The 27,707-nt window shown below is 40.4% G+C and overlaps 1 protein-coding gene across 4 annotated transcripts in view; it reads left to right on the top strand.

Moving 5' to 3' along the window:
* Positions 1-27,707, top strand: part of LOC114932392 (serine/threonine-protein phosphatase 4 regulatory subunit 1) — a 113,123-nt gene that overhangs the window by 55,185 nt on the left and 30,231 nt on the right. The window contains exon 1 of one of the 4 annotated variants that reach the window (XM_029304555.2): positions 23,115-23,510. The exons of 2 other annotated variants lie outside the window; for them this stretch is intronic. In XM_029304555.2, coding sequence (XP_029160388.2) covers positions 23,278-23,510 — 233 coding nt within the window. In that variant the 5' untranslated portion in view covers positions 23,115-23,277. Of the gene's footprint in view, positions 1-23,114; positions 23,511-23,535; positions 24,325-27,707 lie in introns of those variants that run through there. One more of the 4 variants, XM_029304556.2, reaches the window with a different exon arrangement.

Below are 27,707 nucleotides of genomic sequence, written 5' to 3'. Positions count from 1 at the left end.
TCCTCGGCCGCGGCTCCCGCTAGGTTGGCGATCTTTGGCGGCTCTTTCCGTCGAGAAACTGCGAACTTGTTCGAACAAAACGGTATGGCCGACGCCCTCTTCGCTCTAAAAATGCACATCAAGGTCTGATAAACATCACGCTTTTTTTCTTTTTTTATTCGACGAAACTATCGCGCGCGCGCGTTCGCTTCTTCATAAATTATCTCCGTGTTTTCTGCATAAAAAACATACATTTTCAATGAATTTATATATATAGCGTATAATAAAAAGAGATAGATTTATAACTCCTGATTTAGAAATATCTTTCGCGTTTACTCTTTGCTTCCATCGATTTTGCGGAAAAATTTATTACCGTGTAGGATATATATATATATATATATATATAAGTAACAAAGAAATTTGATTGCTCTTTTGCCTCGTGGAGCGTTAACCTAGCTCTCCAAGAGGGAGAAGAGAAGACGAAGGAAAGACGAGGAGAAGCATAAGGGATGGAGACGAGACTGAGAGAGGAAGAAGGAAAAAGAAGGGCTGATTGGAAGGTGAAGATAAAGGGATACGAGACGGCGGCACGACCAAAGAGTAGAAGCCGTAAGAGGCACTCTTCTCCCTCAACAAGCAGAAGCAGAGAGAGAAAGAGAGCATCGTGCATGGAAAAGCAACAAAAAATTTATAAGGAGAAGGAGAACATATACGGGCGAAGTAGACGGAGGAAAAGGAAAACGTATACGTGGACGGTGGAGGAAAAGAGAGAGAAAGAGATTGGAAGAGAAGAGAAGTAAAGGAAGGAGTGCGGCCTGAACCCCTCGGTATCTCGGCCACGATCGCCGAGCTTCGGGGCCTTATTGTGTTTTATCGGGGCCTAGAGGCCCCGAAGGTGAAACACGGGGCTCCGTTCCGTCGAATCTACCTCTAGTTATACATCGTGTTATGATACGCTCCTAACGACCGTGAGATGCCGATAATGAGAGGCGGCTCCATATTCTCGCGTCTCCCTTCGTCTTCTCCTCTCCTCCGTTATCTCCATCCAAACACCCATGGATCCGTTATGGGCCTTATTCAGAGAGAGGTACATCGACATCGAAAATCATATCGAACGGGCGCTGCTGAATTGGGAAAAAAAATTTGCAAGAATATTCATTCATAATGCGTCGTATTGCGCTTTCAGTAGAGATCATCAGGGTGTCTAGCGGTCAGGAGAATCTGTCAGGCAATTTTATAAATCTGGAAAAGTCGGGAAATTTTATCTGGATTTTCTCACATTATTTTACATTTGTCTCAATAATTTGATATTTTTTATTAAATAAATATAAACGTCTTCTTAACATCTACAGCGTGTTTGTCAATTTATATATTTATATATTCATCGTCGTGTTATTTTATTTCAATGTGTTTATGATAGAGATAAAACTAAAAAATTTGATATGATATAAATAAAAAAAGTGATCGTACATAATGCAGTTTGTATAATTGATTTAAATTTTTGTTCTTTTAACTTTCGAACTTTTTCATTGTTGACAAAAATATCTCGAGATTTCATGATTTAACATTCAATTGATTTATCATAAATATAATGCAAATTATATATTTGGAAAAAAAAAACACTATAAAAAGTCAGGAAAAAATTAATTTCTGGTCTTGGAAAATCTGAAAAAGCGAGGGAATTTTTGGCATCGAGTCTGTTGGGCACCCTGGCGCTGTAAGAGTCAAATTCTTAAAATCCACTTTATATATACTTTTTTCTCGCAATCGCACGTCTCTCTTTTTTTCCTCTCGCGAGATGACGATGGCGTGCGATCTACGATCTTGTAAGCCGGCAAGGTAAACGGGTTTCTTTGCTCTCTTAATGCCGCCCGTCCGCGATAATTGGTGATCGGGCGTTTCTTTATGGACGCACAGCGAGAAAAAGAGAGAGAGAGAAGACGCACGTGCTTGATGGAAAAAAGAAAGAGCAACGAAAGAATGAAATAAGCGACAAGGAGAAGCACCCGAGGGCTTGATAGGCGACGCCTGGTCTACCTCGAATATCCTCAACTCCGGGCATTAGCATATCGAATGAAGCTCAAAGAGTCCCGCGCGAACGTCTCGTGGAAAATCCACACTAGAGAACGGTATATTTCGCTTAAAAACATCCCGTCGCAGAAAGACGTTTATCCCACGAAAGAACTCCGGACAGATTCTTCATAGATCGAACGTAAACCTCTATCGCTATAAGATTTCACCTGTCGGAAGAAAATCTTGATTTAATAACACACGAGTCAATTCGAAAATATGAAATCCCGTCCTGCAGGAAATTAAAATGAAATAAATATCGTATCTATAAGAAAAACAACATGTATATATAATCGATCGAATTATTTTAAATAGACCATCATTTTCTGCAATCAAATTGTACTCGATTTCTTTTCTTAGCGGAATTATAATTTGCAAAAATAATGATTATGTTGAGAAAATTGCATATTCACAAATTAATCGATAGCTGGAACGCGGAGCCTGTTATACACCCGAGCGCGATCGTCGAGGACGAAAGAAACGCGCCGAGGATACGACGTCGCGTGCGAATTAAATATTGGGCCTCTCGACGGGGGTACGCTTTTGTAGAAATCCAACAGTATCGAACGAACGCGAACGGGGATAAACGATACCGTAGGTCCGGCACTGAACGCCCGCGGGTCGATGGGTTGGCGCGGACATTCCATGGTCTACAGGTAGCATTAAAGGAATGCAGATAGGATGAATGAGGTGGTCCATGCCACTGTCGATGGATGCGGAGTAGATGCGTGAAAGAGAGAGACGGAACGAACAGGTAGGGGAGAGAGAGAGAGAAAGGGAAACCGAGGCGCATTCCACGTTACCACGATAATTAACGGCTATATTCCATCCTCGTCCCAGCAGAACGATCCTTACGACGATGGATGCGAGAGAGAGAGGGAGAGACAAGTCGGGAGGATTTGAATATAAAAGGCGCGAGTACACGAGTTTCCTTTAATCAATGCATTCCTTCCGCGACAAAGCGATAAGATGCGTAATCGCGAACAAACCGATTTATTTTCATTTATTATCGCCTTCGCCGCCAATTAACATTCGCGAGGAATCAATTTCGCGAGTCTTTATATAGAATGGAATTCCAAGTTTGCCGGTAAAATACCCGTCTTTTCATTGATACCGTTTAAATCTCGCAACAATCGATATATTTGTTTAATCGACGCGCACTTTCATTTTTAATAAAAGCGCATATTAAGTATAATAGAAAAATAAAAATAATAATTTATATTTATTGACGTGATCAATACAAATCGTTGTAGGCGCGAGAAGCAAAAGTGTATTTCCTTCTCTGTATCTTTTCGGAAACAAGATGTGTCGAAAAAAAAAAAAAACATCTCTTCCCACTGGTGAAAGAGGACGTTATAGTTGCACGTGACCAACAAAGAGCAACAGATAGAACGAGGGCTATCGCTCTCCGTACACTGGGTCACCGACTGATAAGCGGCCGCGGTATGTCGCATACGACAAAAAAACCTTAGACCGCGATATTACTCTTTATGTAGAAAAATTAAGTGTCCGGATTTTTTATTTCACCCGACGCGACACACTGGCCCTACTTTGGACGTAATTCTTTGATAATCGACTTGAAGTCGTAAATAACATATCAAATAAAAATTGAAATAATTCTTAAAATATATGAGATATCGTAGTGACAAGGCGAGAAAGGGCGGAAATTAAACGTGATAGTCATTCTTTGTATTTATATAGCGTGGAAAAAAAATTAAAATTGCTAGAATTACATTCATCTTTCCATTCTGCTTTTTTTTTTATACAAGAGTATGATATCGTAAATATCAGTTTGGCATCGCGTATAATTATTTCCCTCTCGTTGTTGTTTTTCCTCCTCTCTCTAAGAGAAAAAGGCGCACGCGATACTTCATTGCTACGTTCAAAGCTCCTTTCATTGAGTGCGTGCATGACACGGCCAGGGTTTTGTGGTAACTACTATATGCAAGTCTATGTCGTCTGCGTGATGAATTAATTTTCCAATTAATAGCATAGGTATACTTTTCTTCTTCGTCTAAACATTTAAAAAAATTTTTTTTACATAGTTATTTAGTTATCTTTAATTTACTGACTGTATTATATATTTTAAATTTGAGTAATATTTGATTTAAATATATAATTTCATAGTTTTAATATTTTTCAAAAATAAATTTATATGTATCTAATAATATTTTCAAATTTTAGTTTATAATATTACGTCACTTATTTATATAAAATATTCTGAAAGGAGATAGAGCGTGGGGGAACGCGCGTTCTTTGCTCTATTTTAGTCTTCCCATTTATCACGTTATTTCTGTCTCGCAGCGTTTTATTGGTTTTCCGTCTCTTTTCTGTCCTCATATCCCCCGGCATTTCTCGCTTTCTCTCTCTCTCTCTCTCTTTCTGCATCCCGATTTCGAAACAATCGGTTTTCATTCATGATCGCGGCACGGCGGAAACGAACTACTGCATCGCTCTTTTTTATTCTGTAACTACTCAACCACTACTCGATTCATGGGAACGCGATCAATGGTCGTTAACATCTAAATATTTTAGAATCCATAAGCGACAGACTGCTGTATTTTCTATACAGTTGAAAGAAATAGTCACATTGCCGTACATCCAATATATTTATTTTACAAACAGATTATTTCAAATATTTTCTGTCTTTAGACACTTACATTATTTATTTATTTACAATTGAATCTGTATTTATTTGCTGTGATAAATTTGTAGGAAGACGAAATTTTGATTTTCTAAGATAATCATCTCGAGATTTTTGTGTCTGACGCACACGTGATAGATTTATTCAAACATGTTTTTAAACGGCCGCAAGACTTCGTCTTGACCCTGCCAATATCGCGTTCCAACGGCGCTGAACTAAATATTTCTCTCTCGCAGCGTATATCGACGTCATCCTACTTCGAGAATGAACGTAAGAGGTCGATGGGTCGCTAAATTCGACTCGACTATAGGCGCTTTCACGAATCGAACACGATCGGTACTTTTTTTCTTTATTCAATCGAAAGCAGTATTTGATAGAATCTACAATTACTGTCTTATGTCTTCACTATGGATAGCGCAACATGAATAAAAAAAAACGATGAAATATTATAACAGTTACACTCGGTATTAAAAAATTGACAAATAAATTTTCAAGCAAACATATGAGTATCGAAATAAGAAAATCGCGGCAACCAATTGACCTGAAGAGCAATTCCACCCGAATGGAAGTTTAATTTCGATTTAATTTACGACATAGTTGTCGGGGCAGCAAAAATATTGGAGATTAAAATCTTGCCAAAATTGAGTTCAGATTTTTCGTAGCAGTCGCAATTGGATGGGTGGGGTTCCCGGGATATACATGTCCGCTTTTTTTCTTTCTTTTTTTTTTTTTTTGACAGGCCCCTGAATCGATCATTCGGAGATCGAATTCCAGAACCGCGCACGCAGGCACGACAACGTAGGCGACCTAGAAAAGGCCCACCGCAGCGCCTTCCTCGTCACCGTTGGAAAATTTTTTCATTAAGCCTTTCTCTCCTACCTGGCGCCCGCGCCTAATCCAAATGGCTCCTCCTCTCGTTCCCGTCGACCCCTCTTCACCCAATCCCTCCTATTTCTCTTCCTCCTACTCTACCGCCTGCGTGTCTCTTTCTCACTCTCGATAGACCGCGGCCTCTCTCGCTCTTCATCTCTCGTTTCTACGTCTATGAATGGGATTCTTTCGTGAACAACGTTCACGCACACCGTTGCACGTCGCGGCGCAGCTTCAGCACACATTCGCTCGCCGAAGTGAGAGAGGATGGGTTCTACATACCTTTGTATGCCACTCTCGTATACGTATACATTTCACACCGACGATTCCACATGCGCATTCCAACCTATTCCCATGACGAAATTCAAGACGAGTCGCCGCTCTGATAGCTCCGCTCGGCCGTGTCGTCGTCGAAGAGCAAACTCGGCGAACTCATTTTCGGAGTTCCCGTACTTCGACGAGTTGATTCAAGAAACTGTTCTCGTGAGTGGTCCCGTTTAAGATCGCCCGGTCGCTCGCGGCGAAAAGAAAAGGAAAAAAAAATTTCTTCCTACACGGCCACCCACACGTACACACTCGCGCCAACTTCCACGAGAATTTTCGGGATTTTCTCGTAAAGTAGCGAACAAAAATCTCCCAGGTTAACTCTCACCGCGCGTGACGAGCCTCCGCAATGTTTTCTTTTCTTTTTTTTTTCTTTTTTTTTCTTTTTTTTTTCTTTTTTTTTTTAGAAACTTTTGATGAGCAAAGCCCCCATGGCTTTGAATATTCGAGTTGCTCAAATATGTGCAATGTATACGATTATTAACTTTATCTTAGTCGCATTTTTTAGAGAGACACGAGTATAAAGACCTAACATCTTTTCAAGAAATTTTTTATAAAATGTATATATATTTTTGTTTTAATATAGCAATTATTTTTTAAAGGAAAAAAATATGCACACCAGCTGTTTGAATGTATTAAAATAGATTGGATTGATATGCAACTTGATAATAACATATGGATTTTTTTTTATTTTTTATATCCCGCGCAATTTTATCGAGAAAGCACAGCCGTCTTTTTACAAGGCCGCGCGTTTATCATCGCTGGACCACTTCCATATCCGGTAGATTTAATCGACCTTTTCCGCAAAATTCTGATTGTCGAACCGGCCCGAAGAGTATCAGCATAGCTAAGCTGCATACGTCATCGTCATTCATGATTTTTTCCCAACCATTCACGCGCGACGCGTTATTTCCGACTTAGTCATCGACCTTCGTCCAGTTTGCGGAAATATTCAAAGTTTCTTCAGCGCGTCATCTTTTTTTTTAAATTTCTAAATCGATCATCACACACACACACATTTGATCAGTCGTATAGCGAAATAATATTATCGATTAAATAATTTAATTGCATCGAAAATTACTAGCTATTACTACGTCTCGTACAAAAGGGTTGAGAAGCGATAATAGAGCTCTTTATAGTATAGAGTTATAGTGGAGTGGCTCCTCTCGTAATATATATTTGAGGGGCTTCTTTTCGAGGATTTCGTCGGACGCGCCACGCGTGATAATTAACGCGGCGACGTGTAATCGCGTAAATATCAATTCCGAGAAAGAAACGGAAGTTCGAGCGCAAGGAGAAACGTTAAAACGAGAGGGTTCGCGTTTTATGAGCTACGTAAACGCCGCGAAATTGCGCAGTTCCACCCACGCGACACGGTCGTTCACCCGCAACGTATGATTTTCTTATAGCTTCCGCGCGTCGTTAGGTATAATTTCGACTTCCAGCGATCACGTTGCTTTCGGCAGGAACGTTCGGTAAAAGGTGACGTTCCTTCCGATGCGCTCTCGGAAAGTCCGTCTTGTTACGACGACGCCCGGCACGCTATTTGTCCTTTGCATACGCGATGACGCGCGTGCGATGCACCGAGAAAGGGGATGCATGTGCATATATAATATGCCGATCTGACGTCTATCGATCTTTTCGTTCTCCGATTGGCTTTCAGCGATAGTCTTCACGAGGGCTTTTTCGCGATCGGAAGTTTTAGCGGCAGAAACTGCAACGTTGCGCGATAAGGATATGGGTGGGGTTAAAAATAGATATCTTGATAGCGCATGTTTTGTTGGTAATTCACGAGGAAATAAATGCACGGAGACTGATTATATGTTTGTACGCGTAAAAAAAAATGTTATGAATACAATACCAGATAATGACACCATAATTGAGAAACGTAGATTGTTAATTAAACATAGCTTCAATGTATTCTATCTCGGCCGATCTCGACTTCATTGACTTTCCGAGTGAGTAAAGCGAAAATCTGATTTAATGTTAATTTACATTGTTTACGATACCATGACGTTGCGTTCGCGTAAGTCGGCGAATTTCATCGTAAGATAGGACGAAGAAAAAAAAAAGAGTGAAACAGAGGTGAAACCGCCGTTACCGCACATTACAGAGTATACTCGTATACCGGGTAACATATGTACACGCACGCACATACGCAGGCGATGCTTAAGAATTGCTAATGTTTCCGTTTTGCGTAGCTCGGCGTAGAACGGAGAATTCTGGAGCACGAGCCTTCGTAGAATAAGAAATGTTTTTGCGATAATATTCTGTATAGAACGTCGTGGCGCGTACAGGGGTGAGAGTGGCGTTCCATAGGAATTAGATGATGGGAAGGGAAGCAATTATTGGGATGATGGATGGCCCCCGGGCGCTGCTGTAATGCTTCTTTAACCAAAGATCTCAGCCCCATCTCGCCACCTCCTCCTGCTCGTTTTCCTCTCACAACAGTCCTCGCCCTTCGCGTCTCCGCACTTGATCCACGACCCTGCGTTCTCTTTCATGGGAAAGGCAGAGAGAAGGAGAGGGCGGCCTGTAACAAGAGATTTCGAGAAATTGACAGGATTGTGTGAAAATGCTATTAGGAGGAGATTACTCATTGCGCGTGAATTCAGTAAATTTACCATTAAACTAGGAATTATCATACTTCTTTCTTCTTAATTATTGCGTTAGACGGAAGGATGGACATATGTATATTCATTTCGATATTTTAGGAAAGACGTGCTACATCTCCTATTAAACTTTGATAAAATTACAATTCGCGCTATTGCGAATTCGTAGATTTCAATCCATTCGTTTAATCGTTCAGAAGTTTAATCGGAAAAGTTAAATTAATAACCTTCACGCGGGACGGCGTAAACCGCTTTGCGCGACGCTGCGAATTCCAAGGACGAATACGATAAACGCGTTTTTGTGTTTCTGCATTCGCATTTACGCACGTACGCATTTACGCACGTTCGACTTTGTGCGCGTATGCTCTCGCAACGTTCCGTAAAAGCCGATTCCCGTCCATCGTACCGATCAGATCCGCCTGTTAATTCGATTTACCTTGCGACGAGGGGTCGCGAGATGAAATCGTGCGGTGAGAGAAAATCCCGCCTCGATCTAAGAGCCAAGGGTTCGTCATCCGCGATACTCTGATGCACCCTGCGTGCATACGTAATATGCGCCATTCGGAATGAACGTTACGGTCAAGATACGATAAAGGTCAAGATAATTAAAATTTTTCAAATTGCACGTCATTGTCTTTTAATTTTATTGTCATCATGCATTTGTGTGTGCACATATCTATATACAGCGTTTTTCAATATTTTCTATTATTAGATATTATTTTATATTATATTTTTTAATATTTTTATTATACAAATCACATTCTTTCTGTCTTCACAATTAAAAAGTAAAGTTATAATTTAAATATATATGTATATATATGTATATGTACATATTAAATATGGATGTATATATTTTAATCAGAAAAACTTATAAAATTCTTCCAATACCGACTATCACATGATTTTCGGTAGGCACTGATTATAAGTATACCTATATATAAAAATTTAGCGAAAATTTCACCGAGTTCGCGAGCAGAAGAGTTATCGATCGCTAAAGATGAAGGAATCGGTTTCTAAAAGACAGGTAATCCCTAAGTATACGAAAGAAAAGGGCTTGAGCGATCGTCTCGAGTTTTATTCCTCTCACGACTCGCTCGCTGATTTTCTTTCGTCAGAGTACGTAGAACGGATAGTTGAAGAAACCGTATATGGATTTCTCGAAGCTATATTCCATCCCTCTTCTTTAACCCCTTCCGTTTTTATAACGATCTTCCGCCTTCGCTCGTTCTACGTCAGACTTTGCGAGATACATGACTGCAGCCTTCAGCTGCAACTCGCAGATTCCTGGCTTGCCATTCTCGATCGCTATTACCTGCACGTCTTTTACAGTATTTGCTGCATTGAGTCTTGAACTTTTTATGGATTAAACCGAAGGAGAATGTTAATTATTTATATATGCGATATATATTTTTCCAAAAGAATTGAATTATCGTATCAACTGGATTTCTACACTTGCGAGAAACAGAGACGTTATATTCGTGAAATAAATATACTATATATAATACAAATGATTTCGCAAATCGATATTAACATCCGTTCACTTGCTCATGACCGTTATTGGCCTCTTCGGTGTTTGTTTATGACATAAAAAAAACATTGTACATGCCGTATCAGCACAAAGGCGACCTCCTTGAAAGACGTCCATCCCACTCTCGTCCATCTCAATTCTGTTTAATCACGTATTGCGCAGCTGAATTACTCGATATCGAAGCACAGAGCGCGAAAGAGCGTAATATGTCGATCGGACGCGATTTCCATTTCTGTTTATCTTCGCACTCGAAAGTCGACAAGTTGTTCAAACGAATCACGCGCAATCGACACAGGAAATCCTGTCGTGAATTTTTCTACTTGGAATTTTTTCATCGATTCGAACTGTAACCCATCTCGATAATTTAATTTGAGTTTTATTGTATTCACGCTATCAGTTTAGAACGAGATTGCGGGGAAGAATCGAAATTCATATATCGAGCTCGAATAAACGCCGGCACCTTAAACAATCTTCTCGCAGACGACGATAATAACGTTCCCGACAGGAGGCTAGAATTGGCGGGAGGAAGGATGTTGTTATATGCGAGAGGATATGAATGCAGGTAAAAGATATATACGGCTGTCGGCGATATGATAGAGTGGCGGCGCTAAACATCTCGCCGGCAAACTCTATAGCGGTCTCTCTGTGCGTTGCACACGCGTCATACAACGCGTCGGTGCATCGCGATATTTGCCGCCCCCACTCTCGTTGCAGCAGCGCGAATAAATAAACCGAATGTTTCATCGATCGGAGAATTTAATCGCCACTTGAACCCTCGCGATTATTCCAATCGCTCGATATATATAATCGCGATCAGTTTTAATTTCTCTCTCGCAACACTCGCTCTTTTATATAATTTACGTAAGCGATGTTTTTTTTCTCTCTCATTTATTATTCTTCAACGCTGCGCCGCAAAGTGTGTGTTTGTTCATCTCACTGAAATGACGTATAATTTATAAGCGGTATATATCGCATCGGCGGTTTCCATTCACCAAGGATATTGACATAAGACGGCAATACGCCGACGATAGTCGCGTTAATCCGCCAATGGAGACAGACGCAGTATCAGGCTGCATCCGGCGCACACATCGCGGCGCGACACGGTTTCGAGATTGCACACACGCCTGCCTGCCACCGCAGCATCGCGCGAGTCGATATATACGAATTCCCGGGCATACACAAAGGGAAGTGACGGCGATTAAGCAACAACTATGCATTTCGCAAATGCGCGAGTGACATGGAAAGCGCGTAATAGAAACGTCATCGCGTATGCACCGTTATAGAGATGCGTCGATTAATAAAATCGATCGATTCAAATATCGTTCTCCCTTTACGTCAAACCAAATTTTACTTTTTTTTTTTTTTTTTTTTTTTCAGCATTCTGTCAAACTTTGTGCAGAGGCGTATTATTTTCGATTATAAATTGTTTAATTAGATTATAATATATTTAGATTAATTCATATAAATGTTTTTCTGGTTACCTTTATGCGGAGAGAATTTTCTCAGAATTTACCCTGAAAATCATGGAAATCGGAAGATTTTGATAAGAAAAGTATGTTTTGGCGTCGCGACGCTACCGCGTCGCTTGATTAATAAGTAATACATACATAGTAAAATTAATCAAACATATTTTATATTTTATTGTGGTACCATATATGGATACTAATATTTTTATTGTGGTGTAAATATTAATCAGAGAAACTCGTACAAAATTCCTTCAGTAAATTCTAAGAGAAAATTCTCTCTGAGTAAGAGAGAGACGTTAATCGCATGTTAATTATCGTCGTCGCAATGAACTTTTGCGACATATGAAAGGATACTATACAATTATTTCGATGTACCGGAGCGCTTTAACGCGAATTTGCGTTAAAGAGAAACGAGTTCATGGTAATCGTTCGTTACGCGCGATACGCTAATCGCGCAGCCGTTTTCTCGCATATATATATATATATATATATATATATATATACACATCTGTACGTGTACACATTCCGCTTCGGGTGATGAGAGAGCGCGGACCCGCGCTACTTCGACGGGCAAACGTTTGTGTATAAAACCGTCGACCTAGTAATGAACGACGCGCGGCGCGTCACGAAGACGATTGGAAATGTATAGCGTGGCGGGGAAAACGTAATAGGTAGAAATAGAAATGCCAATGCGATTATTATACCGTTCTCGCGTGCGCGCGAGTGAAACAGTGGCGAGTTACTCAACGCAACATTGAGCAATTGTAGAAGGCAGGAGAATGTCTCAGCTTTGCACAACCTGCGAGCGTTAGTTTACATGTATGTATGACACGGCGGATCTTCGGGCGGAAAAAAAGGAACGCAAGGACGGCACAGATTGGTATCTATACGATATATATTCTTCCTTAATTAGAGACAAGGTCGCGCGCGATTATCCTATTTGTTAATCAAATATCGAAAACGCGATTGTCGTGTTTTTAAATTTACGAACAAGCGACAGTATTTTAATACGTAAGTAATATAATGTTGTTAAATAATATTAAACGTACACAATAATTATCAGATGTATAATATTACGTATAATAATATTAAACGTGTAATGCGTGTGTGTGTGGGCACAAGCAAATACTCAGGTAACGGTAAATAATCGCTTCAATTCGTGGCTGTGCAATTAACTGCAAATTATATAGTATATCGTGTCCCCATTGAAGAAAAATATGCATCGTTATATTTATACACGTATATCCATGAAAGGATTATATATAAATGAATATATAAAATATATTATTCATTAATCGTTTGAATAAATCCGTAAGTTGAAATGTAACGTAAAAAATCGTTTCCATAAATTTAAGACGCGAAATCCCGACCTGTACATGTCGAATTACTTATCGTGCCCTTCGATATCGCATTCGGGAAAGTAGTTTCGAACGGAAGAAAAAGAGAGAAAATAAACGGCAGATTCTCGCCCTTTTCACTTAGCGAATCAACCGCGCGAGTCTTGTAACACAGAGAGAATTTTCTCTTAGAATTTACCCTGAAAATCATGTTAATTGCGAGACAATATGGTATTGAAAGAGTTTTATTTTATTAACATCACAATAAAAAATTAATATTCACAATAAGATATAAAATATGTTCGATTAATTTCACTATGTACTAAATATTAATCAGAGAAACTCTGAATAAAATTCTTCCGCAACACCATATTGTTCTACGATTAGCATGATTTTGAAGGTAAATTCTCTCCGTGTAGTAGTCTACGATAATAGTGGGAGGTCACAATGGTTTCACGGATGCCTACAAGGTGCTACGTTCACATCGATCCCCATGCTCGATTATCATATTGGGTCTTGGGACCAGTTTCCTCTGGCCCTGTGTAACTCTCCCGTCCACGACATTCGTCTCGTTGTTCTTCTTTCCGGGCCGAGAAGTATCATCTCGGTCTCTCCTTCTCTCCCGTATCTTCCACCTTCCTCTTCTTCGTCTTCTTCTTCAGCTTTCTCTTCTCCGTTTCGTTTTCGCTCGTTGTGTTTCTCTCACGTTCTCCATCAAGATCATCCCTCCTTTCTCCACCTCGAGTTCGATCGACTATCTCTCTGTCTCTTTCTCTCTCTTTTGCTCTCGCTCGTCTCTCCAGGCTATTGTCGACCGCCTGCCAGCATAATGCATCTTAAACGGCGGCGCCTCAAAGATCGACGCCTCGGTCTGGCCTCTTCGGGAATTCTTCAATATAAATTAGATTCTTGAATGGGGATTTTAGATCGTTGGGGTATGACCGCGACGGGGCGGGTAGAAACGAAGCGTACCTCCGAGCCAGAGCTGAAGAGGAACTCACGTATGTATTTATTTATCTATGCGATCGAATATTGGAATATATTTTCCGCGGCGTCCTCCAACTTTTAACTTCAGCGCCTTTTTTTGTCATCGGCCTCTCTTATCGTTTCTTACCTCTCCGATCGTTTCCAATGTGAGAATATTTTTCAAAGTCTTTCGACTACTTGACGTTAATCTTTTAATTGCGTTATATTGCTTCGAGCGAAAAATATTCGACACGTTAAAGATTTAGTGTCTCAAAAGTGTATACAAATGTTTCTTCGTTATATTTTTTTTATTTCGGTATAAAATGTTTAACTGTGAGAATATTTTCAATATGTAGAGAACTATTTCATCATTGATTGTGCACTTAAAGAGGTATGTGGAAACGGAAAATTTTTTCAAACTTTAATGCTATAATAAACAGTAATGTAATTCACCGATATCGTTTCGATCGATTGAATATTATGGAACTTGCGTTCTACACCGATCTCGAATATATCTGTGGTTTCTTGAAAGAAAAAGCCACGGTTTAGAATGGACGTTCTCGATCGATTCACTCCTGAAAGTATCCTACGGTTACCTTGAATTTCTCTTTCTTTCGTACTACTTTGATTCATCCGTATCGGTAATTTATGTGAAAATTTACGATAGCGCAAAAAAGTCATTGCAATTCTCTGCAGGTTTTTTCTTAATTTTTGTATTGAGTAAAGTATACATTTTCATGAAAAAAAAAAAAAAAAAAAAAAAAACATGCACATTTTGATTTTCTTATAGAATTTATATTCTTTGTAGAAATGAAATATTAAATTCAAAAAAAACAATTACTGAAACTACAGATTATAATTATTGTAATTAAATAGATGATATCTCGATATAGAAAATAAAGTTAACTTTTTTGCATGTTTCTTAAAAGTTACAATAAGGCAATGATGATCGACGTGAAGTACAGTTTGCTGTGTTTACAATCTCGAGTATTGAACTCAATGAGATTTACTCAATAAGATTATCAGTTTCAATGCGTGATTTCTAGCCGATGCCCTTTGGACTGAAATATACGTAATCGAGTTCCTCCATTATCGAAACAAGTTTATGTATCGAATCGTGTTTACAAGATCGTAGCACGTTGTAACTACTTGATAGTCCCAACTGCATCGTATATCGCTAGATACCTACGTTGAAATGTTCAGAGTCCGCTTATCTGTATATTTATAAACATACGTACCTTCCGTGTGTATCTACGTTACGACGCGACATCGAGAAATACATAGAATGCGAGAGAACGACACCGTTGCAAGAAAATAAAGAGAAAGAAAGAAAAATAATTTTATTGTACCGTTAGTCAAACAATAAACAAATACGTGTAAAAATATCGCGGAGAATAATGGGAAAAATATGAGAAATTATATTATTCAGTTGCGCGACTCATTCGTGTAAAGCATAAAGAATGCAAAAATTGAAATTAAAAACATTGAGAATTGAAATTAATTAATTGAATGTTGAATGGTAAGTTAAAGTTTGAAACAACACACGCACGCACACAAATATATATAGTAATAAATTCTCTTAATTTAAATTCAGTATGTTTACATTTTATTTGTTGCTATTGAGTTATATTGGAAAGAGAATCAAACACGTATCTCCGAATCAAATAAAAATTAAAATATCGGAGAGCGACAATATATCGGACAAACAATAATAACGTACGGTAAACAACAAACGATGACGAGAAACGCACAACAACATAACATTAGATTAACACCGAAATAAATTCACGGAGGAGAAAGAGAAGAGTGTATATGGTTTACATCATGTGTGTGTGTGTGTGTGTGTGTGTGTGCGCGCGTCGTGCTTGTAGGCACAAAACGGGAGCGAGCGAAAGAAAGAGCGAATGAACTGATGGAAGGCTGCGAGGAGAGTGAGATGAGAATGAAGGGAGGGAGAGAGAGAGAGAGAGAGGATGGAGAAAGGAGAGTACTTGCGGCGCGTAGAGAAGCCCACACGAGTCTGGCCGGATACTCACACTTCCGGTCCTACACATGAGCCGGGGCGTCGTTCTCCTTCGCTTCAGCGCGAGAGAAGCAAGATTAGCGTGTGCGCGTATATACATGTATACGCGTTTATGTGCGCGCGCATGGACGCACACCGAAAGACAATACCGTACGTCACACACGCCGACTTAGCTCTTTCTATTGGCGACGACGGCGGTGGCGATGTTGCTACAATGACGTCACGCTGCCGGCACCCTACGCACGCATATATACGCACACCCACATACGAGTCCGTTCTCGTATACTTTCCCGAGACCTGAAATTACGCTTTTAGCGACACTCGGGAAAAGATTATCTCATTACGTAGGATGAAGAAAAATGATACGACCGGTCTTTCATTATTATGTAATTTAAATTTCCGACCGACTTTCTCATACGTGTATTTTATTATTCGTTCTATAAATAAGTATAATAGATTATAATATTAAAGATACATTTAAATTGGAGTTTTTGTGCTCGAGAAACTCTTAAGCAGCTCTTCGCTTTCTTTAGAACAAATTTTAATTGTTAAAAGTTCAACGGTGAGCTTTTGACATTTGCTCTTTTTACCCCTCATCGCGATTTTCTCGTAGTATTACTTTTCGAGAATTTACGAGGCGATGGAATTCTAGAGAAATGGAATATTGAAGACTCATTATGAGTCGAGGGGTAAATTAACGACGCGAGTTTCCGTCCGGGATCTTTCGATGAGACAAATTTAGACTTGCGGCAGGAGGAAAAAGTGGATGCGCGGAGGTTTTACGCGGTCTGTTTACGATGGGGCCTCCGCGAGTGGTTAAAAGTTCACGCGAGGCAGAGGGCACGCAAGGAGGGAGAACAACGGGTTGGAAGGGGAAAGGGGGCGCAGGAGCAATTCGAGAATCGGCGATGACTTCCGGCGCGGCGCGGTTCCGTTGACCTCGCGGCAAAAGTTCGTCGGTTGACTTGTGCGCGACGCAGAAAGAACGGACGTGTGTATTCGCGATCCGCGGTTAGGTTCGTCTCCCTCTTCTTCAGAGAGAGAGAAGAAGAGTCCTCTGATCTCTCGAACCGAGAGCTCCCGCCAAATGCGCGCGTCGGATGAAATATCATCGCCTTAATTCGACTGAAAAATGTTCCTTTCGGCCGTCTAATTTATAAAGATGGATCCTTTGAATTTTATATTTATAGGAATAACGGGAAAAAAAAGAGAAATATATACTGGTGCTCTCCGGAGAATTTTTTATGTCTTTTAAAATGAAACGGCAGAGATGTAGTAGCTCTGCGCGAAGATATCCGCGACGTTATAAGGATGAAAACAATTTTTAGCAAATTAGATCTCGAGAAAGTGTCCGAATGGGTTATCGAATCATATATTTATCGATTGAATGTAATTCAATTTTACTTTCGATTTAATTATCAAGATGTTTCTTGGCTCGAGAGACTATTTCTATACGGAATTTCGAACAAAAAATTCACGTACAATTTTACGGCAATAAAATGTAGGAGATTATCGATTATTTCGCAAAGTTTGAAATTATTTTAAATATCGTTCCGATATGGCGCGACGCGAACGCGTTCAATGACAACCAAGGCGGAGGTGTTGAAAATGGAGGTGAAACGTCCACGCACGCGATACCTTCGATTTATACGCAAACGCTCGCATTCTGAATGGCGAGCTTTATACACGTAGGAAACTCGCAGTTTCGAACGAACAACCTCGAAGGAACACCGTCGTCCCATTGTAGAAAATATCCGCGAATCTATATACGATTAATTTCGATTCGTCGCAAAGGACCGGTCCACATCTAATGATTTTTGCGAATTATAAATTTATATGTTGCTATTAAATTGCTTATTACAAATCTTACGCGTGTGTGTGTGCATTCATAATCAAGTTTATGTGAAGCACCATAATTTTCAGTGGACAATAAGTGCAAAGTGATGGATAGTTCGTTATAATACGCGTTGTCAAAAATAAATAAATATACGCAGAGAGAATTTTTTCGTAGAATTTACCCTGACAATCATGATAATAATATAATATGGTATTGGAACAATTTTATAAAAGTTTCTCCGATTAATATTTTTATTACAATAAAAAATATTAATAAAATATATTCGATTAATTTTATTAATATTTATACAGTAAAATTTAATTTCCAATCCGACAATTACCATGATTTTCAGGGGAAATTCTAAGAGAGAATTCTCTCCGTGTAGTAAGTATGTAAGGTATGTTTAAGCTAAATTAATCATTACCGACTTCTATTAATGTGACAATGGTCCTAGACATAATAATGGTTTAATTCAAGGTGAATTAGAAGGGAAATGACATGTTATAAACTTATTCCAACGCGCGTTAATATTCATCAGCGCGCTTTGAGGCGCAAGGTGAAAGAATTTATTCCCGACTGTCTTCGCGTAAGGTGAAGGTGAGATAAACTATTCGTTTCGCGAATAAAAAATGCATCTACCAGATGATAGGAAGGAACAAATCCTGCGGAGAAAGCAAAAGGGTGAGCGAGCGAGCGAGGCTAGAAAGGGGTGGCGCGATGTCGAGGAAAAGGCGCACGCGCGCGCCGTATGTCCGGCACTTTATGAATGCACTCGCGCGGCCGTGTGTGCGTGCGTGTGTGAGAGTGCGTGCGTGTGTACGCGCCGTACTACGTACGGCGGCGGCGGACGGCGTTACATTCATGCGGCCCGGCGAGCGTATTTGTCGCGTAGTAAGTAATCCATACGCGAGCGACGCGTGCGTGCGCGATAAATGGAGGGCGTCGATGAATGTACTTAGAATATCGTTGCACCCCGCAAAAATCGTTAAAACGAAAATCGTCTTGCGCCTGCGGCCACGGCCTTGCCTTTTACTCCGCGCTCTTGCAATATTTACAGGTGCGGAAAACACGCGAGATCGATATATACATATACGCGAAAAAGATTTGACAGCACGTCCTCTGTGCTCTTTTTTGAGTTGAGCTATTTGTATTACATCATAAGCATGATTTCTCATCTTATTTTCGATTGCAGAAATCTCTTATATATTATCAAATCAATCTTTTACATTTATATTTTAAGAGTTGAAAGCAACATATAATTTAATTTTTTTTCTAATGTGGATTTCAGATTTAATAATTAATTTTTGTTTGGAATTAAATTCTTCAATTACGACCGTGTATATAATTATAGCTAATGAATTTAACATGTTAGTATTTCTATACATGCACATATTATACTGAATCGTGCACGGAGGGAATTTTCTCTTAAAATTTATCCTGAAAATCATGGTAATCATAGTAATCGTGCGACGATGTGGTATTGGAATAATTTTATAAGAATTTCTCTGATTAATATTTATACTATAAAAAATATTAATATATACATAGTAAAATTAATCGAACATGTATCTTATTGTGGTTGATATTAATATTTTTATTGTGGTAAATATTCTTCAAATACCATCATATTGTTCCACGCTTGCCATGATTTTCAGGGTAAATTCTAAGAGAAAATTCTCTCTGTGTACACATAATATTTTATTGGCATCAGTAATGTTTTACACATTGAATTTGGTTTGAAATATCGTGTCGTGCTCCGATATTAACGCATACCTTTCAATTCGTTGTCATATATGTAACGCGTTTCGTGCCTCCCGCGCATGCGTTCCCGTGCAATAATAATTACGCTCATTGACATTTTTTTCCGGTTCATTCATCAGGGTTGACCCCCGACGAGTCAGAAGGCGGGTGTGTCGCTTGCCGCACCTCGTCGATCCCACGTGCTTTATTAGAACACATGCCGTGCACGACGTTTAAACACGAACATGCGCATTCCTTTTACACTAGGTATTTTCAATGCTTTATATACACAGCACGCTGCATTTAAATGCTTAATTAACGATTCGAATTTAGACGTCCTAGAGGGAAGACGCATTTACTCGATTTACAGCGCGATTTAACGAATGATATTTTTATAATGAATGACATCGAGGCGACGAAAGGTTAAAGGAGGAAACAGAAAATTAGATCACTCTTCGCGATGCACCTGTCAAGCATATAGAAATACAAAACAGCGTGTATTATTTTTATACAAATGCATAATTTAAAAAGTGCTCAACCAATCCCATCAACTTTCGTTTCAATATTTGTATCGTTGCTTCTAAATACTACACAAGTCTACATTTTGTCACACATAATATTTTTGATACTAGCGTTCGTTTTATTTAGCACCACAGTGTTGTTCAAAAACGCGAGTTCACATTAAGATACTTAATCAAATATTCATATACTGACTATTTACGTCTGGCTTCCGCTTCATTCTCGTCGTTGCGTCTGATTATACACCGCTCGTAACCGACCCTCCATCACGTTCAAGTCAACTTCACTTCTCTCTCTCTCTCTCATTCTGTCTCTCTTCTCTCACCTCAGTTTACGAAGTATGTATATATTCTATACAATACGCATACGCGTGTTCACAAATTCCCGTAATCGCTCACGCGAGGAAAGACCCTCGTTTATAGCGTCAACTAGTTAGAAGGCTTATATAGAAGAGACTATCGTCTCTCCATTCAAGTTTGTTTATATTTGCTATTAAAATCGAGGTATAATTTTATAGTTTAAATCTTATTTATTCAGCTATTAAAGAAGGAAATAATTAAAATATATATTTTTTTAAATAAATTTATATATATCTCGAAAGAAAATTTCTTATATATGTAGAAAATCCAAAGTAATTTTCATACATAAGATTACAATAATCTACACAAGTATCAATTATATTTGTTTCCTTTTGCAATTTACGTAGAATATAATCGACTCATTTTAAGTCGACAACTTTATTTAAGCTCTAACTTGATTCTGATTCGCAGCGTAAGTAAATGCTTCCATTCTCAACATAAACATTTCTTCGTTCCTTCGTCGATTCTCGAATGATATAAATGGCATCTTTACGAGTACGATGCTCTTTTGCGAGTCCCGGTGTCGCGTATACTACGCATACAATAATTATACGCTCACGCAATGCGGCTCATTGACTCCTTTTTTTTTTCACCCTACTTCTCTCGCCGTCGTCGTGGTCCATTCACCGATCCTGCCGACCGAATAACGCGCGCCACCTCGAGTATCTATTTATGCATTCCGTATGCTTGTGTCCCGATGGCACATGTGTATGCGTGTATATATGTATGTATATAGAGGGGGGCACGATTTCAGCGAGAGAAACAACACCGTAGAACGCGACGGATCAGAGGAGAGGAAGGAGCAGGAGGAACTGTCTTTCTTTGTCCCCACTCACTTTTTCTCTCTCTCGTATATATACGTATGAGTATACCACACGAAGAGCGATGCACGGAGGGGAACAAGATGCGAGAGAAGAGAATTTCCTGTTGTGAACGTCTTCGGATGCATCTGCCCCAGCCTCTTAAGCCCGAGCCACGCGCGAGCAAGAGTACCTATTAAGGCGCCATGGATAAAAGTCACCCAAGACTCCCTTTCCATAATTAAAGAGTTCTCCCGGGAGAAAAAAAAAATATGTTATTTCCCATTAATAGTCATACTTCGAGACGTCAAATTTAAAGATTTAAAATCCTGCGTTATTTGAAGAAATTATTTGAAAAATATGTGGACACAGATTTTTTTCTTAGAAATTGTTCGATTAATTTTACCTAATTAATATTTTTTATTGTGGTAAATATTAATTAAAAGAAACTCTTGTAAAATTCTTCCAAAATCTGTGTCCCACGATTACCGTGATTTTCAGGATAAATTCTAAGAGAAAATTCTCTCCGCGTGTAATAATTCTGTGAGTGACAGATTGAAAAATCAGAAATACTAGAGACGAATGTATACGATGATAAATATATGTTTCGTCGCTCTCTCGCGTGATAATCCCAGTAATTAATGAATTTCAATCAGCAGTATTAATTTTTCGTAAAACTCGTCGCGGGTGTCGTAAAACCTCGTTTTACGGCATTTAAAAAAATGATCTCGCTTGAAAGATACATCCGAGGCGCATATCCCCGATGTAATACAGCGTATATGTGTACATACGTTGCATGTAAGCGCTACTCCAGGATTAGTAATCCCGGCTTGGCTTTCGCGTATCTCGTTGATGACGACAGACAAGAACTAGATAGCTTATCGTCTGACGTCCAAGTGCGCATATCAGGTACAAGGTACGGCTATCTTTGTCGCGTTCTCGTTGTCTTATTCCCTATTCTCGGCACGATCCTTCTACCGCACCGTGTGTGGTGGATTCCTCCGTGTGTGTACGTACGGTGTGTATATGTCTTACGGTCGTTCACACGGCCACGAGCGATGGAATGCACCGGCGTCGCAGCACGCGCGCACACACACACACACACACACATACACACACGTTCTGGGGCTTCGTGTTGAGGAACCGTTAATGAGTCTTGCAGTTTTCTTAGACCGCCCGTGTGTTATCGGACGACGTCGTCGAAGGGAGAGGAAGGGATGACGGAAGACGGACTGACCGTCGAAAAGGAACGAGATTGGATCCTCTTCCTTCGGACTAGGAGCGAAAGAGGCGAAAATCGTGCGTGATTTTTTAAATATCGAAATAAATCGCGACATTCCGCGAGACCTTCGCGTTTTAAAAGGACCGAGGGTCATAATATGCAAATCTCGGATATTCTATATAGGAAAATAAAAATTATCTTTTTTTTTTTTTTTTTATTTCATCGCCGCTCTATGTTATTCATTCATTAAAATTGATTCCTCAACTTCTATTTATAGACAAACGCTTTACTATATATGCAGGAATTTGAAGCGTCAATTCGTACATTTTTCATAAGCTTCATCTCGCGATTCTGTCGTGTGTGTATATGTCTGTCGCGAGAGAACAGAGAGAGAGAGAGAGAGAAGGCTATCGGTGCCAGCAGGCCCAAAGCACGCCGATACTCGATGGTCTCGTGAAGGAAAGAGAAAGAGAGAGAAAAGAAGAAAGACAGAGAGAAGCGGAGCCAGCACCAGGCCGGTACGCGGTTGCAGCTCTGTTTGGCGGCAGTCCGCTTCTGAGAACTAACGGGTCTGCCCCTTTCCCCTATGGCCCTCTTCTCCCTACTACGGGCAAGGCATCGCATACTCTCCCCTCCACTCTGTATACACTCGGTCTCTCTTTTCTCTCCCGTGTGTTGTGTCCGCGCATCACGCCTGCGCGCGAGCGAGTGAACGCGGCGCTGCTGCTGCCGCCGCCGCTTTGCCGCGTTGTGCGCAGTAGCGAGTGCGCATCTGGCATCTGCGCATTGGCGCGAGCGTGACGCGCTAGCGATCATCCTCAGTGTGGCATGGTCCGTCGTGTGGATCGGACGTGTTATCGTTGCTCGATGTGTACAGTAACGCGTCATCATCTCTTTCGCTCGATCCTCTAGTCGAGATATCAGCTTTTATTTATTTATATCTTTCAATTCGTTATCGCTGCTTTTTGCACGCACGTCGCGATGAGTGCAAAGACTTGGATACAGTGCGCAATGAAGAGGAATAATAAGAGTATCGACGATTGTTGTCCGCGTGATGCGATAATACCGCAGACGAGAAAAGTGAAAAAGAAACTACGTCGAGGACGACGGAGTCATACATCCATGCCGCGTCATGTGCGCAACTTGTTAACATACCAATCCGTGCAATTCATGGCAATTTGTCTCAAATTATACTACGTTTGCCAAAACGATAGGTGAGCCCCAGACGGTTTCGAGAAGAAGAAGCGAGTTCGCGACGACGACGGAAGTCGCGGTTTCCTTCGGTTCCTCGCGTACAAGTTTTATCAAAACCGAACGTTAACGATCGGATATCGTGACGCTATGCGGGTGACGAAACGACGCGCAAACGTCCGTCCATATCTCGCTTTCTGCTCTCGCGAATTTCACGAGAAGGGGGACCGTGGCGTAATTATATGTATATCAAGCCATCGTTCTCTCGATAATATCTCCTCGTTTGCTCGAGATTAAAATTTAAAAAATAGGAAAAAAAAATCGGAATCGCCGCGAAACTCTGGAAAAAAAAAATCACACGGGGCAAAAGAGGAAAAAAAGAACCGCGGCGTGGTTTTTGACCGATAATCGGATTCCTTTTCTCTCTGCCATTGAGGTACGCTAATGGCCCTCGTAGTTCGGTCACGCTACACTACGGCGCGCCATAGTGCGCCGCGGAGACTTCCGGCCCGCCACAGGAAGCGAGACACACGTGTTCGGGCGTGTGTGTTCCCATAATACGATCTGCTGCCGCTCCCTTCCCCGCTTCTTTCTCGTCTTCCCGCCGCGCCGCGCCGGTTCTTGCTTCTACAGTGCGCTCCACATTCAATGGCTCTTTCTCGGGGGGGAAAAAAAAATGAGCGAGCGTATATCGCAAATATATGCGACGTATGTATTATACTATACCTACGTTTCGGCGAAAAAAAAAAAAACGACGTGAAGAGAAGTTAAACGAATCGACGAATGAGAAAAGATGTTCTACGCTACTGCAACTGGTAAAATAGCACGTCGGGACGAGTACGTATATTATACAATTCCCATTATCTCATTTCGCTTCTCTCTCTCTTTCTAACGGCTTCTTTAACACTGCGTTTCTTTTTCCGGCAATGCGTGTAAATACACGGAGATTTTTTCCGTAAAATTTACCCTGAAAATCATGGTAATCGTGGGACAAGAGTTAGTATAAGTTTCTCTGATTAAATATTTAGCACGATGAGAAATATTAATATGTACATAGTAAATTAATCGAATATATTTTATATGTTATTGTGGATGTTAATATTTTTGATTGCGGTGTAAATATTAATCAGAGAAATAATAAAATTTGAATAAAATTCTTCCAATATTGTCCCGCGATTAGCATGATTTTCAGGGTAAATTCTAAGAAAAAAATTATTATTTTGTGTAGAGACTGGAACTGGAGAGAATTGATATCCATACGAGCGAAAGTTTTGTTTACAGGTTTTTTTTAACCTTCGTCGAACTGTCAAAAATAAAAAAAAAAACGAGCATGTTGTTATCTCCTTCGTCCTTCGAAGGCAAAAAAAATCCATATGAGTAAATATCAAATGTCATCGTATTGAATACAAATTAACACTATTACGCGCATTAACTCCACTTAATAGTCGAATTATCAAAATGCATCTGCGCGATGACAGCTGTTTACGGTACGAAGTGAACATAAAAGGCGATAGGAAAGGTAATCACCGTCAAATGAGGAAGGAGGGGGAGGCATCGAATGACATTCGCGCGTTTGCATGCAATTTTTTGAAAGAAATGTAAGTCGAGCAACACTAATCTCTGTGCATTTGCAAACAAGAATTCCACGCTCGCAACCTGGCGACTCAGCAGCGGTGTTTCTCTTATCGTGCTCATCGCATTCCTGAATATCATTGCCGTGCATTTTTTTCACATTCGCTCCGCGTAACTACTACCTCTCTCTCTTTTTCTCTCGTCCACGTCTTTGCGCGGGAATCGAAACCGGTGTAATTTCGATGAGTGCAATAGTATCCTCCGCGATGCTGCGCAGATACGCCAAAATAATCTCTGCATTTGTTTTTCTGTGTTTATCTCTCTGCGCGAGGTATATAATTTCTTCTTTCTTTTCTATATCTGGGCGCGAACATTGAACTCACCGACACATTACGTGGTGGTTTCAAAATTTATGCTTGTGTGTTTACGTGTGTAGATAGAATACTTATCTTGTTTCTCTCTCATTTGTCTCTTGGCATAAATATATAGTAGGATAAGTACTCTCTGTTTTTTTCTCTCTTCTCTCGCTGGCTTCTTCTCTCGTGATAAAAATTGCTTAAAGCTCATTTCGATCGTGTGTGAACTCATTAGCATTATGCGCAACTGCTTCTTTCCGCGTGTGTTTCGTCGAATTCCATTTAATCCCCGTAATTGGAAACGAGTCGCGACTATCTTTAACGAGTGGGAGCGAACACGTGACTCGCAAGAGCCCTTTGTTTCGCGTAAAGTCCTCTTTCTCTCTTTCATCCATGGGCCTTATTACCTCGGACGTTCGTTCTCGCCTCCTTCGTTCGTAAAGCTCCGGCGTCCCGAGATCCTCCAGATTCTTATGCGTATGTTATATTATGGTTAGGTGGGCCGAGATCTCTCTCTCTTTTTCTCTTCCCCCTCTGGCTCGCCGGTGAGCCGTGAATGCGAACTGTAGGAGGCTGAGTTAAGGACAGGTACCAGTGGAATGCCGTCTTCGGACCGCCTGAGAGTCTCGACCTCCGTGTGTTCTCCCTCTCCCCGATGCAATCCAAACACTCTCGTAGCGTGCCGCGCGAACGCGCACCGTCTCTGGGACCTTTATGAATAACAACAAAGCGGAAGAGGCGTTGTCGTTCGCGAAAATCGTTCGAATCGAATTCGATATGAGAGAGGCGGCGAGACAGATTGAGCGCTTCGATCGAATCAAAGACTCTTCGAAACTATAGAATTTTCATCGATTGCATATCGCGGAATAATCTGCATTAATACACGGAGAACATTTTTCTCTTATAGGATTTATACCCTGATAATATGGTATTGAAAGAATTTTACTGATTAATATTTATCACGATAAAAATATTAATATCTATCGCAATAAGATATAAAATATACTCGATTAATTTTACTATGTGCATATTTTAATATTTTTATAGGGTAAATTCTAAAAGAAAATTCTCTTCATGAATACATATATATGTATAGAAGATGAGAATTATTTTATTTGCAAACTATTCTATCGCAATATGATCGATTGATGAGACTAGTCGAAGGCTCGTATTACAATATCGAAATTTTATTTACGATCGGTATCAATCTCTATTCTTCTTACATCTTCGCCAATCTTATTTTCGTCCGAGAACTGCGCACTCTTCGTAAATCATCTCGGAGATATTTTCGGGTGTAAACAAAAACCAGATTGCATCATTGAATAAATGTTGCAAGCTTCAAATGTTACATTATATATCAGATACGCGATGTTCGAAACATCTTTTCCTATAAATACATACAAATTAATTTTTCACCCTTGGCAATATTTCGGTCTCCAAACCTTGACAAAGATCTCCACCGCTTTTTGTCGCTGTCGTAAAATAAAAGTTTGCGCGAAGAAAGTATCTTTCCGAACGACTTCTGCTTATTAAATTTTTTCCTTTTAGATGTACATATATATATATAATATATATATGTGTGTGTGTGTGGGAACGCAATTGTACAATACATATACACACTCGCGCGAAACCCGCTCATTTACCGGCTGAATTATCAAACGCGGGAGAATAAAGGAGACCGCGTTATATAGGTGCGCGCACACACGTATCGTTTCGGGGCCACGGTCCCGTGCCTTGTTTACGTCGCGGTACAGAAGGGGGCCCGGGCAGCGTGAGAGCGGGCGCCTTCGCCGCGGAGCATTTAGCGCAGTGGGCGCTCCTCGCCCTCCCTTTCCCCGTCTCGCACCCCCGTCTCCTCCCATCTCCCGGAGGTCTCTTTCCCTTTCTCTCTTTCTCGCGCGCCACCATTGTCGCTCTCTCGCGCCCGAGTAATTTATTATCGCGTGGCGAATTCTAATTTTTTTTTTCCCCGCTCTTTATCATATATTTCGTCCTATTGTGTTTTCTAACAATAAATCGTTACATTCCGTAAAAATGAAGATTAGCCGTTCGTACTTATATGTATCGATGATGACGTGCAGAGCGATTTATTATTAGACATTGCTGCAGAAACAATGATCCATCTAGCGGCGGCACGGTGCGGGAATAGCCGTGTTCAAAGTCATTGTCCACGCCCGTGGACAATGACTTTGAACACGGCTTATTCACTCACCGCGTCGCCGCTAGATGGCGGCGTGGGAAATCGGCCGCTTTCCGCACAGAAAACACGCACACAAAGTGCCACTTTCCCTG

This window comes from Nylanderia fulva, unplaced genomic scaffold (genome assembly GCF_048542155.1).
Source record: "Nylanderia fulva isolate GAGA-0341 unplaced genomic scaffold, ASM4854215v1 Scaffold13, whole genome shotgun sequence".
Classification (NCBI taxonomy): Eukaryota; Metazoa; Arthropoda; class Insecta; order Hymenoptera; family Formicidae; genus Nylanderia; species Nylanderia fulva.
This window is presented reverse-complemented; position numbering and strand designations above follow the sequence as displayed.